The 12,912-nt window shown below is 38.9% G+C and overlaps 2 protein-coding genes and 4 non-coding genes across 6 annotated transcripts in view; 3 read left to right on the top strand and 3 right to left on the bottom strand.

Moving 5' to 3' along the window:
- The first annotated feature begins 1,542 nt into the window (after positions 1 to 1,542).
- Positions 1,543 to 1,631, top strand: trnat-agu. The gene is given in 2 exon segments: positions 1,543 to 1,580; positions 1,596 to 1,631. It is a non-coding gene; the product is annotated as a tRNA-Thr (tRNA).
- An 877-nt stretch (positions 1,632 to 2,508) lies between these two features.
- trnap-agg lies at positions 2,509 to 2,580 on the bottom strand. Its single transcript has one exon. It is a non-coding gene; the product is annotated as a tRNA-Pro (tRNA).
- A 947-nt stretch (positions 2,581 to 3,527) lies between these two features.
- On the bottom strand, positions 3,528 to 5,109 carry LOC102297877 (proteasome maturation protein). The gene is made up of 6 exons (XM_005946004.3): positions 4,989 to 5,109; positions 4,572 to 4,669; positions 4,381 to 4,441; positions 4,088 to 4,189; positions 3,908 to 4,001; positions 3,528 to 3,812 (listed from the first exon to the last, which is right to left on the bottom strand). The coding sequence occupies exons 1-6, from the start codon at positions 5,064 to 5,066 to the stop codon at positions 3,745 to 3,747; spliced, it is 501 nt and encodes a 166-aa protein (XP_005946066.2). The 5' UTR covers positions 5,067 to 5,109; the 3' UTR covers positions 3,528 to 3,744.
- Positions 5,110 to 5,260: 151 nt separating this feature from the next.
- On the top strand, positions 5,261 to 5,332 carry trnac-gca. The gene has a single exon. It is a non-coding gene; the product is annotated as a tRNA-Cys (tRNA).
- Positions 5,333 to 5,789: 457 nt separating this feature from the next.
- trnat-agu lies at positions 5,790 to 5,878 on the top strand. Its single transcript is given in 2 exon segments — positions 5,790 to 5,827; positions 5,843 to 5,878. It is a non-coding gene; the product is annotated as a tRNA-Thr (tRNA).
- Positions 5,879 to 6,501: 623 nt separating this feature from the next.
- The window catches only part of LOC102298188 (protein MFI), a 10,758-nt gene continuing 4,347 nt past the window's right edge, over positions 6,502 to 12,912 (bottom strand). Inside the window, exons 2-9 of the mRNA XM_042213610.1 lie at positions 8,317 to 8,398; positions 8,129 to 8,221; positions 8,004 to 8,057; positions 7,680 to 7,822; positions 7,375 to 7,506; positions 6,983 to 7,153; positions 6,824 to 6,879; positions 6,502 to 6,640 (exon numbers count right to left, since the gene is read on the bottom strand). Of these exons, the coding sequence (XP_042069544.1) occupies positions 6,570 to 6,640; positions 6,824 to 6,879; positions 6,983 to 7,153; positions 7,375 to 7,506; positions 7,680 to 7,822; positions 8,004 to 8,057; positions 8,129 to 8,221; positions 8,317 to 8,398 (802 nt within the window). The 3' untranslated portion in view covers positions 6,502 to 6,569. The remainder of the gene's footprint in view (positions 6,641 to 6,823; positions 6,880 to 6,982; positions 7,154 to 7,374; positions 7,507 to 7,679; positions 7,823 to 8,003; positions 8,058 to 8,128; positions 8,222 to 8,316; positions 8,399 to 12,912) is intronic.

Raw genomic sequence — 12,912 nt, forward strand, 5'->3', positions numbered from 1 at the left:
AAGCTCTTTTAAGGTAGTGGATTCAAAATGTAATGCAAAGTATTTACATGTCTCTGCTATTAAATAGTGCAGCTATTTTCTCTGCAGCACAATTACCCATTGCATGGTATGGCCTCAAACACAAAGAGTGAAATGTTACAATTAACCCCATAGTCTGGGTTAGTTGTAACATATCCTGGGGTGAAATGTAACACAATGAAATAAGGGTACTAACAAAACATTAACATGTAATCTTTGTTTATTCAACACATGAATGCACTTACATCCATTTATGTAGCTGTGTGTGTGTGTGTGACAGAATGCAGAAATCTAGCTTTTGAACATATTCCAACCCCCCAAAAAAGACAAATTATGGAATTTTCTGCAACTGAATATTTCATTAATTTTGGTTGGTCTTCCTTGAGTTTGGCCTCATTGGCTCAGTGGGCATTATAACCTACAACTCTTGCACCAATTTTGAACATAACAATGAAGCTGAAAAAATGTAGTTGTTCACCAGCATCGCAATTCCATTACTTTTTATCATGGCTTACCTTGGTGTGGTTTGCAAAGTGCTTCAGAAAGATGAGGAAATCTGTTTCTTGCACCCATCCTGATTTATTTCCACTACCAGTACTTCCTACTGGTCCATCTCTGACACAGTGGTCTGCATAATGTATGTGTGGGAACACAAACAGTGGAGGAATTGTGTTGCCAATGGCATTAACCGCATATACAAATGCGACCAGTGAACCTCTCTCTGCTGATGTCGTTGCCCCAACTTGTTTAATATAAGTTAAAGTAATAGTGTGGTAAGTTGTAACATCTGCATTATTGTTACAACTAACCCAGACTGTTGCTGTTACAACTGACCCAGACTCCTATAGCCATGAACTAGCTAACATTACAGCCAACGGCTAAAACATTAGCACTAAAGACCTACACAGAATATATCCCCATAGACATACAAATAACATAATTTAAGTTTGATGAGTTTAACTGCAAAGCAGATAATGCTATTAGAAATTGAAATAAAGTAGAAAAACTTACTTTTTGGCATACAAATTACTTTTTTTCGTGTTAAATTGTCTGTGTTTGACAAAATGTGCTGATTTTTCACATGTGATAGCAGAACTGAATTGGGCATGCACAGGATGAGTCACATCATTTGAAACTTAGCCCTGATTGGAGAAATTGGAAGTGTTACAACTGACCCACGTTACAACTATCCCCGGTCTCCCCTATGTTATTCATCTGTGTGATACTATTGTGAACCACTTTCACCTCTCCTGTCCTGTCTTTCTTATCTTTCTCCATTTCCATGTGATGTTAGCTCCCTTTCTTCTCTCTCCCTGTGAAAAACAGCAGCTGAACCTTTAGCTAGCAAAAAGAAAACACCGTCCCACTTTTAACCCCTGAGTTTGTAAACACGTCTGTCTCTTTTTATGCAACAACCTCTGGTGATTAATATAAGAAACAAGACTTAGCCTTTCATGTGTTTCTGTTTAGGCTCAAATCTATTTAACGGTTGGAGGTTTTCTCAGTGTTCATCAGTGCGTATGTGGCACTGTGGCTTAGTTGGTTAAAGTGCCTGTCTAGTAAGTCTTAAACTAGAAAACAGGAGATCCTGGGTTCAACTCCCAGCAGTGCCTAAAACATAGTAGTTTTGTCTGTTCTCAGTCATCCAGGGCCTGTTAGTCTAAGGAGCTTTGAAAGATGAGTGTCTGGATTCCTTTAAGGGACACATCCCTCTGGTGTATAAATACCTGGGACTCTCCACCTTTCATTTTAGCAAGGGTCTCAAACTCACGGCTTACCTCCCTCCTACTTGGGGCCCGTATATTGACCTGAAGAAATATAATGCAGTTTGGCCATTGAAGTTACTTTTGTTGTTATGGAGGGTTTGTTTGTTGTTGAGTGCAATGTTAAAATAAGTTCTTTAAAAAGCACAAAATGATTTAATATGAAGGCAAATGAGCAGAGAGCACAAACTTGTTGAGGGATTGGCTGTTAGTTCAGTGCGAGAGTTATTTGTAACGAAAACTATTTTCATTAGCAGTCAAAACTAATGTGTACACTTAGAGACCATTTTGACGTTTGACCAGAGTGCTCTCTCGGCTGCAGCGTAATATTAAAATCCACTTCAAAAGACGCTCATCACATATTTATAGTTTTTTAAAAAAACTTCAATGACACTGGCCAGAAAGAGAGTACCAAGTTGTTTGTTTGGTAGTTCAGTGAAAGGCTTCAGTTAATTAAGAGTGCGAAAATAATTAATTCAGCTTTGCAGTTTTGTCTTGTTATTCAATATTCGAAAATAAAAAACGAACACAACACTAGATTTTTGGAAATATTTGTGGATGTTTTCTACTTGGCCAAGGCCAATGAGGTCATTCATATCAGATCTCTTAGCTAGCCCCTAAATCAGTTACTATGGGAACATGTGTGATTTGCAGCTGTAGAGAACATCTCACTGATTGCTGGATTAAATAGAGGCTAAACAACATTTTGGTCATGTAGACAACATATGGGCTCGTCCGGGATTTGAACCCGGGACCTCTCGCACCCTAAGCGAGAATCATACCCCTAGACCAACGAGCCACATAAAAATATGCAGTCTTTTTCCAAAAGTCACATATCAGAGCAAATACAGCGGCATGTATGAAAGATTGTCTTGAAAGCTACCAGTCAAAAGTTTTATCTACAATATAGAAAAACCCTGACAATGTGTGTCCAAAACTGAAGACGTCAAATAAATGAAGCAAGAAATATGGAATCATGTACCATCAAAAAGAATGATAAATAACTAAATATGTTTTAAATTTTAGATTCCTGGAAGTAGCCACGCTTTGCTTATTTTACAGTGCCACAAACCCTCAGCCTTCTGTCAATGAGCATCATGATATATGAAATGGTTTTCACTTCACAGATGTGCCTTTTTAGGGTTCATTTGTAGGATTTCTCTTTAGCACATTTTCACATGAACGTCATACATCACCCAGAAAAGCATCAATCACAAACCTATACTCTGCGTTTTTTCAACTCGCTGCAGATGTTTGACCGGCCCATGCCACCAAGCAGCAGCCATTATAAATTCAACCTCAGTGATTTCCACCCTGCTATTAATGTTAACAAGCTCGGGCTTCACAGTGCAAATTTTAAAAGACAGCGGAGAGCCTTGCCAACAGCTCCTTAAGCTCTAATTGGAGAGTACAGTTGTATAAACATGCAATTAGACTTAAATAACATATTTCAAGAATTTAATTGTGGGATGGAAAAAAACAACAAAAAACGATTTAGATATCAATGAGTTTTTAAGGACACTTCAAGTTAGGCAAATGAAGAATAACATGGATTAAAATACAAGTGTTGCTCTTTATTAACCTGTTGCATTGGCGAATCAATGTTAGCTATACAGGTGAACAAACTCAGAGTGGGTAGAGTGAGGCTTTGTTACACCTTCTCTCTGAACACATCACCAGGTAATTTTATCAGCGCAAGCTCATCTAAAAATGTCAATAACTGATCAAATGAACCAGGACAATGAGGAGAGTCATGAAGTTTATTAGAAATAACCAAATGAAATCATACAAAAGCAGCCTGTGTGAGTGACTTTTTTCAAGATCACTACACACGCACACCCATTTCCTGCTCAAAAGTACTCCACAACTAAAACTCTCCACCAACTACTAACTTTGGTTATGGAGTTGATAAACAAATGTATTCATACATAATAATAATATGGATCTGTGTGCACAACTCTGTTCACAACAATCCCAATTTGTACTCCACCATCATGTGTGGCTCACCCATCACTTCACTGTGGGCTGGATCTACAAAGGAAAAAGACAAAAGCACAGTATAAGCCATGGTTTCACGTCGACACACATATCACTGAAGGTGTAAAAGGGAAGGACAAGGTTCCCACCGTTGAGGACGTCTTCAAATCCAATGGACTCATCGCTGTTTCGCAGCGTATCGAGAGCCAAATTTGAGCTCTGTAGGAATGGGAGACGCTGGATCTGGAGGGAAGAAACAGTTGGTGTCAGGACTGAGAAGGAGAAAGAAAAAGAAAACACGAGAACACCTGAAAAAGGACTGCAGCTACCTGTCGGGCCGCCCTGTACTCCATTTGCAGTTTTAGAGGAGCGTGAAGACCCTGGATGTTTCTGAGTGTTGAGAAATTCATCTTATCCTGGTTCAACTGGAACTGCTCATAGAGAAACAGAAAACAGTGAGATACCCACAGAAACGTATTTTTACTACTTGCACTTTGTGTCTATTGTGATTAAACTGAGCTGCATTTGACAAAAAAGTAATTTTTATAGTAAAACCAAGCACAGAACACAAATACCATTTAAGCATTTCATGAAAACAGCATTAATTGGTTTAATGACTCACATTTTTTTCTGACAGCTCCAGCGGGTGGCTTGGAAGCAGTTCATTCTTAACACTGGTAAATCTGTTTAATAAAAGTAGAAGAGAAAAAACAGTATTACGAAAAGCACATTGTTCTTTATTTGGGGGCTAATACAACAATGTGTTTTTGGAGGTTAGCATGCAACAGAGTTTTATTTTTAACAGTTTCTCACCCACTACGGAGGGAGTCCTGCACTCCGTAAGCTCCCTGTGGAGAGAACCCAGCCACAGGTACACTGTCCTTAAGCTGAGAGCGAAGTCCTCTGGAATTCTGTAGTCCACATCAAAGACATACATAAACCATTTACATTTGATAACACTTAGCTAATGGCTATCTAATGTAGCTAATAGCAACAAATACTGGAAGTTGTATTTATCTAAGGGACCTTGTGGCTAACCTAAGCGCTAGCTGGCATTAGCTCGAGTGACTAATCAAATTCACAGCTACTCAGTTTGGGCACGGTTAAAGACAAACAACTTCACCACCGAGACCTCAAATGATCACACAGATTATAAAGCAGAGAGAGTACGCAACAACAAGGTTTAAGATATTTAAAAATATGGTATAGGGATTAAAAACGCTATCATACCATTGTCACTTCGTTTGTTCCCCTTTCCTTTCGATACACTGCTGTATCCGGTAACGTCTCGTTTTGATGACGACACATCCGCTGATAGCTTATGTACAGGATCACGTCTTTCCAGTTAAACAGACAATGGTGTGCTGTACAATATGTAAAGTATACGAAATCAATTCGTTATCATTTAATTGAAGATATAAACATAAACTCTATGCCAACTTCGTATGGGGGAATGATTATGATCATGATAAATACGTATGCGTCCTCAGTGCTTAAAGTGAGGGGGTATAGCTCAGTGGTAGAGCATTTGACTGCAGATCAAGAGGTCCCCGGTTCAAATCCGGGTGCCCCCTGTTTTTCAGTTTTGCGTTAGTCATTTGCAAAACTTTAATTTGTCACCTTAATGACAAGTAAAGCTTTTGGAATTTAATAATAATAATAATAATAATAACAGCCAGAATACAAGTAAGGCTGACCTTTAAAATGCACTTCTCTCTACAGTGCTACAGTGTGTTATCACAATGAGCTGAACACCCTCAGATATCAAGCTAAGAAACACAAAAGGCATAAATACAGTTAGGACCAGTTGGGATTGTCATTTTGCCTTCATATACCACCAGCATATATTTGAAATTGAACAGTCAAGATACAAACACGTGGGATATCAGCTGTATGTTGATTTGCAGATGTTCATCATCAGCAGCAATTGTTGGCAGTCTGACTGTCTGGAATTCGGAATGTGGTTTAACACAATGTTACTGTAACAAACTATAGTCTACACACTAACAAGTCACTCATCTGTGTGCATGTGGCACTGTGGCTTAGTTGGTTAAAGTGCCTGTCTAGTAAGTCTTAAACTAGAAAACAGGAGATCCTGGGTTCAACTCCCAGCAGTGCCTAAAACATAGTAGTTTTGTCTGTTCTCAGTCATCCAGGGCCTGTTAGTCTAAGGAGCTTGAGAAGATGAGTGTCTGGATTCCTTTAAGGGACACATCCCTCTGGTATAAATACCTGGGACTCTCCACCGTTTCATTTTAGCAAGGGTCTCAAACTCACGGCTTACCTCCCTCCTACTTGGGGCCCGTATATTGACCTGAAGAAATATAATGCAGTTTGGCCATTGAAGTTACTTTTGTTGTTATGGAGGATTTGTTTGTTGTTGAGTGCAATGTTAAAATAAGTTCTTTAAAAAGCACAAAATGATTTAATATGAAGGCAATATGAGCAGAGAGCACAAACTTGTTGAGGGATTGGCTGTTAGTTCAGTGCGAGAGTTATTTGTAACGAAAACTATTTTCATTAGCAGTCAAAACTAATGTGTACACTTAGAGACCATTTTGACGTTTGACCAGAGTGCTCTCTCGGCTGCAGCGTAATATTAAAATCCACTTCAAAAGACGCTCATCACATGTTTATAGTTTTTTAAAAACTATTTAAAACTAACAAAAAATGTCACACAGTGATGTCTACTTATATGACAGACTAACAAGGACTGTAAACAACTGCAAGTTTCAGACTTTATTAAAGTGAATACTGCGACAATAACAGTGTGGCACACTCCACTTCGAGACTGCACAGTTTTAACATAAATCATGTTTGTTCTACTGCGTTTTCATCAGCGAGCTCGTGTGGATCTAACCTGGGTGGGTGAGAAGGGCCATCTGTAGGACATATGAGAAAAAGGTGATGAAGAAAAAAGGAAGACAGAATAGCATGAGACTGGATTATCAGGATAATGCAAAGACTTCCAAAGCAACATACTGTACATGATGTTGCCATGTTAGCTGTCAATTTAAAAAAATCAGATGGCAGTACAGAATACAGTATTTAGGGAATATTTTTACCTTTGCTCAGCTCAGAGGAGTAACTGCAGGCCAAATGTCTCCATTCCTCCATATACCTGCACAGGCAAGAGAGGAAAATTCATACTCGGGCCCCCCATGATGCAGGAAATTATGAGAAAGATTACAAATGCCATAAACATTCTAATCAGAGTGCCTTACTCCTCGAAGTTTAGAGTGTTGGTCCAGGCCAGCAGCTCATCCAGCTCCCATTCCAGTATTTCATCATCTCCTTTCTTTTCAACTGTCTCCATCAATTCCTGGGTGGAACTCTCCACCAGGGCCGCCATGTGTCTGTGCTCTGCATGATCCTGCAGACGACCCTCTTTATACCTGTATGTAAGGAACAGGAGTGACAGCTCATTTAACACAACTAAAACAACACACCATTATGTGTTTGTTAGCAAAGATGTGATTCTATAAGGGGGAGGTTTCTATCACTATTAATAAGTAACACACACAAACTTCAGATTGCATGTACATTATTGAGATCACTGATGCTACAGTGGTTTGCTCACCAACTGTTTCATTTCACAAAAACATAAAGCACTTACATCTGCTTCAGCCATTCAATTTTCTTTCTTTTCCTCCAACTCTCTAAATCTTGATTCCGCTGCAACTTGGAGTAATGAAAGTCCATTTTTTTTGTCAGCACCGATCTCTGCAGGCTCACGTGCCAAAACCACCTAAGAGAGAAGACGAAGCAAAAAAACCCCAAAACAGACTTGGAGAACTTCGGCTTTTAGAGGCTTCCTGTTAAACAGCATTTGTAAACTTGCTGTAGCTCTTTGGCTCCCTGTTTCTAAACAAATGGCAGAACTTGACTAAAGCAGAACAGAAAATCATTTTTGTTCCTCACCTTGTTACAGAACAGCCTCCAACTATTGTTCTCCATGCGCTTGTACCAACCTGATTGGTCATCCTTTGCGACAGCTGGGCCTTTGTTGGTCTTCTGGGCCACAAGCTTCCTACGACTTTGCTTGGTGTAGTCTTTTGGGCTGCCTGCACACACATCCATAATGGGCTGATGGGTGAAGATCTTGTAATAAATATCAGGAGGAAAGTTGATCTAAAATGGCAGAGAGGTTAGCCTTAGAGAGGAAGGCATGTCTCTAATATTATATTCATATAGCTCCTGAGTGATCTATTCCTGACCTAAACTATTTCCTCTCTGAGTTCTTACCCCTCCAAGTCGAAATCTGATAAACACTCCAGCTGCAGCATCCAGCAGTTCGGCCTGCCACAACAAAATCAGAATTCATTTTGTTTGATTTGGTTTTATTTCATAGGGGTTGCAATTTCCATTACCTCTCGAGGATTGACAGTTTTGAGGATGGTCTTTGGATCCTGCTGTTTGCAGTAGAAAATCAGCTCTTTGAAATACCTGAAGACTTCACTGGCCTGCAATTTGGGTAGATTAAAAAAAAAAGCTGTTCCTACAATTGTGCACATCTGTGAGTCTGTGTTCCCATAGCAGTAGTAGTAGATGTTCCTACCATATATCCTCTCCAAGTCTTCTGAATTATTCTGGCTGCCACCTCCTGCAGTCTCCCTTGTTGGGGCTCGTCCTCCTGCAAGCTACAGAAGAGGAAACATGAGAAGGAAGGACAAAGAGACCGATTACTTTTTACATTACAATATATTGCATAATGTGTCTTATGATGAGAGAACCAACAGTGGGAATATTTACTCTGATTTAGATACTTATTTTTCATATAATCTGGTGGTATGCACTTTTATTTCATTCAAATTATAGTCATTTTAATTGACTTCACATTGCTAATTCACCACACTTTTTTCTTTAGGAGGAATTAAGTTGGGTTTTTTTAATGTATGTTTTCCATTACTTTTAACAAACTGTTAAGGTTAAATGTTATTTTATAGATTAGGACTTTACATATAAAAATGTGCAGCCATTTTGTAAAATATCATACACAGCAGCACATTTGTTGCCTATTAAATAGCCTTAGTAATACTATGCAGATAGCTTGGGGTATAGGTCCAACATAAAGTCTAATAATCACTCACTCAAGAAATTTCTGACATAGCATATTACTGTGATAAAATACAAATTGGGTTTTCTGTGTGTGTGTATGTATCAATAAAACGGCATAAAAACTTCTGCATAATGGAAAAGTCATAAAAAATGTTGTCCCATTATATACAATACAAAAACAACTTGATTTAAAGTTTGCAATTTATCTGGGAACAAAGGCATCAAACAGCTAACGTTAGCTAACTTAAGCCAGGGAAATAAAATATACAGTATTTACATTGTGTGATACACACGTGACTTCTTATCATATGCAAACGTCATTGTGATGTAAAATATACATCACCTCATGACTGCGGCCAATTAATCTCTAAACATATCAGCTGATGGCAGCAGATGTTTTGAAAATATCTCAGTAGGTTACTTGGCAACGTAGCCTGACATTAATTAGTCTTCCGGGAAATACTTTCAAAATAAAATGTTCTTTTGCTCAGTTGTATTACTTAACGGCAGGACATAGACGTTCACTAAGTCAAGACCAAGACTGAAAACCACGTCACGTTTAGAGCCATTTAAACCACCTTTCTTCCCCATTCAGATGCTCAGTTTGACCTTCAATAAACCATGTCTACAAGCCTAAAGCACTGAGTTGCTGCCACATGATTAGGTGATTAGATATCTGCATTGACGACTTATTGAACAGGCATACCTAATATAGTGGCAGATGAGTGTAGTTTTAATATCACTGACCATTAGATGGAGCTCTTTTACAAGTAACCCCCGGCTTCTCTGGTTTTTCCACCACTCTTATGGTTGACATTAATCTTTAGTATGCATATATTTTCTGAAACTTTAGACTCTAACTATATGCCAAATCCTTAATACAATTTCACAACTTTCCATTAGTTGGGATTTGTTTATTTTTGTCACAAAAGGTGGACACGTCCATTAAATATGAATGTTTGAACAGACTTGTCCCCACAAAATGAGCAATACCAGTACCAGCACTCACATACACATACTGAATCAGAAAGGAACTTTTCAAATCTCTAATGAGTAATGTTCTTTTCTCTCAGCCTCTTGACTTGAACAGCCAGGCCAGGCAGCAAGACCCTGTGTTTCTTAGTCCACCCACTCAATTAGTTTGTCAGATAGCGAGGCACAGATTCATCACCCAGCTGTGTGGGATTTCTCCATGCTAATAAGAAACTGCAGCAAATCAGAGCTCTTAATGTTGAAGTGACTTCATGCATTAGCACTAAAAGTCTACCAGAGCCCAGAGCCTGCGCATGAGATTTTATTTCAAATACAGCATACTGAAGGAAATTTAGGAACCCAAAAGCCAAAAAATTGCAGAATTGCCTTGTTTTATCTTGACGGTGCAAAGACAGGTGCTTTCATGAGTCACTGTCTCGACACTATCAAACCAACTCCACCAAACCCAAACGAATCAATCACATTCACACATAAAAATGAGACATTTATATTTCACTTTCTGCCCCTTCAGTTTCATACCAAACATTTAAATAAGAAGTGAATTGCCTGCAGGCGGGCAGAATTTCTCAGCACTCTTTCTATATTTATTAGCTGCTGAATATTCAAACATGCATTTGTGGTCTATATATCACCCAGACTCCAGTCCTGTTTGCTTTCCAGATAAACTGTCCGCATAGCTGTGGACGAGAACATTTGTAGATATGAATTGCTAACTAGACAGATGTCCTTTATGCAAATAGGCACAGAATGCATTTCCCAACCAAAGCCTGTGGGCATGTAGCAAAACTCATTTCACATGTATTCAAAGCAGGAGTCTATTTCTTTTCTCTCTGTGGGGGATGTGCTGTCACTATGATTCCTAACAAGGACAGATATTTTTATATTAGCTAGGCTGGTTTTTAGGGTGAATACTCAAGATATATTAAGATGCCTTTATTATTAGTCCCACGAGTGGGAAATTGGAATTGGAGATAGTTTCAACACAGTTTGGATTCCTGAGTATGTATTGGAATTGTTGATATTTGGCTAACCCTGTGATTTGACTGAAATTTGTGTTGCAAAGGCAACACAAATTTCACACTACATTATAATAGCATGTAAAAAAAAGTACTTGACTGTTAAATCTGAAGTTTGCCTTTCTGATGATACAACTCTCCTCCATTCTGCTTTGTTGACACCTTTGTACTTCATAGCTGCTAACTGAAGCATTGACAAGAAGTTTGTCAAAATGAAGAAAAAATATCTATATCTTGATGCAAGAGTATATGTCAGCAGGCTTAGGTGATAAGAATTTTTTCAATTTACAGACAGAAATGTCAAAAATGTTACAACTATCCCCGGTCTCCCCTACATCATCATCATACAGCACAAATCCATTTAGAAGCTAGTCTAAATAAATGAGTCTTTAGCTGCTTTTTAAAAAACCTAAAGGTGGAGTCAAAGCATTCCACAACCTGGCGCCACCGCTCTAAAAGATCTGACTCCTTTGATCGTAAAACGTGCTTGTGGGACCACCAACAGCCTTTGATTAGATGATCCCAGGCTGTGAGAGGGAGGGTGGGGTTCTAACAGATCAGAGATGTAGGCAGGAGCGTCACGACTCAGAGCTTTAATAGTCAGCACTAAGAGTGAATTCTATAATGTACTGGAAGCCATTGTAATGAGAAGAAAACCTATGTAATGTGCTCTCTTTTTCATGCCTTTGTTAAGAGCCTTGCAGCAGGACTGACTGGAGACAGTTACGATTCTTTTGGCTCAAACAAAGAAAACAGCTGTTACAATAATCTAAGCAAGCCGAAATAAAAGCTTGAATAATCATTTCCAATTCAGATTTAGACAACAACAGTCTGGTGAGGGGTAGTTTGGGAGACTGTGGGTGTTCATAAAGTACCTCCTATTCCTAGACTTTTTCTTTGATGTTGATGAGAAAAGGTCATTGATAAATCGATAAACGCCTGTGAGAAATATCATTACAAAGGTTGGCATATGAAAGAAAGAACCTCTAGGGTCAGATCTACTCGTGTCTGCAGCAGCTAAAAGCCTTCTCTTGACATTAAAAAGCTGTTGGGTTTACTAAAGAGGCTCAGTGTCAGCTTGTGACTGAAAGTTGTGAACAGGAGTGTTTTTGCAGCTGGCCTTTGATTCAAAATCTTAAACACTAAATGGGATTTGAGGCTAAGAAACTCAAACTGAGGATCATCCACAAAGACCAACAAGTCAAAGAAAACAGGCACGTTCTCATTTTTACAATCTCACATGCCAGTGCAACAGGGACTAATATCAGGTTTAAATGTCAACATAATATACTCAGCTTAATCTGTCTCTCAGCCCAGGAAGTCTGAACAGCCCCTGCTATGTAGTTACCAGCACAACAACCTGGATGTGATCCTGATCCCAAAGCTCTACTAAGGGAATAGTTTAAGCTTTTAGCCAATTCATTTCTGTGTTCGGGATTCCCAAAGTAATTCAGAGGGATCAAGGCTCTAATTTTACTTCTAGATTATTTGCACAGGCTCTCCAACAACTTCATTTTAAACATAAATCATTGGTGTGTCATCGTCAAAGTAAGGATTCATTAGAACGCTGCCATCAGCATTTAAATCATTGCTACATGCTTGTTGCACCAAACTGAAGGCTGATTGGCTGAAAGTTTGCCTTGGTGCTTACTGGCAGCCAGAGTAAGTAAGTTAATCCATTTTTTTATATAGCGCTTTTTAAGACATGAAGCTATTAAAAAGTGCTTCTCAAGGAATATAAAAGCGTATCAGACAAAACAACATATTACACAAGACATTACCCAAATGCCTGTCTAAAGATGTGCTTCAGCTGTTTTTCAAATGAAGCCACAGAGTCGATGGTGTGTAGTGGGGGAGGTAAACTGTTCCACAGTGTTGGAGTTAGGGTTTGAAAAGTGCGATCCCCCTTCGTTTTCAAACGGGTCCGTGGAATAGTCAGAAGACCACTGTCACTGGCTCTGAGGATCCTGTTTAGAGAGTTTGAAGGTTGAAAAAGCTCCGCGATATAGGTGGTGGCCTCACCTTGTAAAAATATGAACTTAAAAGTGAGGATTTTAAACTGATATCTGTACAACCAGACGCCAGTG

This window comes from Haplochromis burtoni, unplaced genomic scaffold (assembly GCF_018398535.1).
Source record: "Haplochromis burtoni strain Fernald_Lab_line unplaced genomic scaffold, NCSU_Asbu1 Contig_460, whole genome shotgun sequence".
Classification (NCBI taxonomy): domain Eukaryota; kingdom Metazoa; phylum Chordata; class Actinopteri; order Cichliformes; family Cichlidae; genus Haplochromis; species Haplochromis burtoni.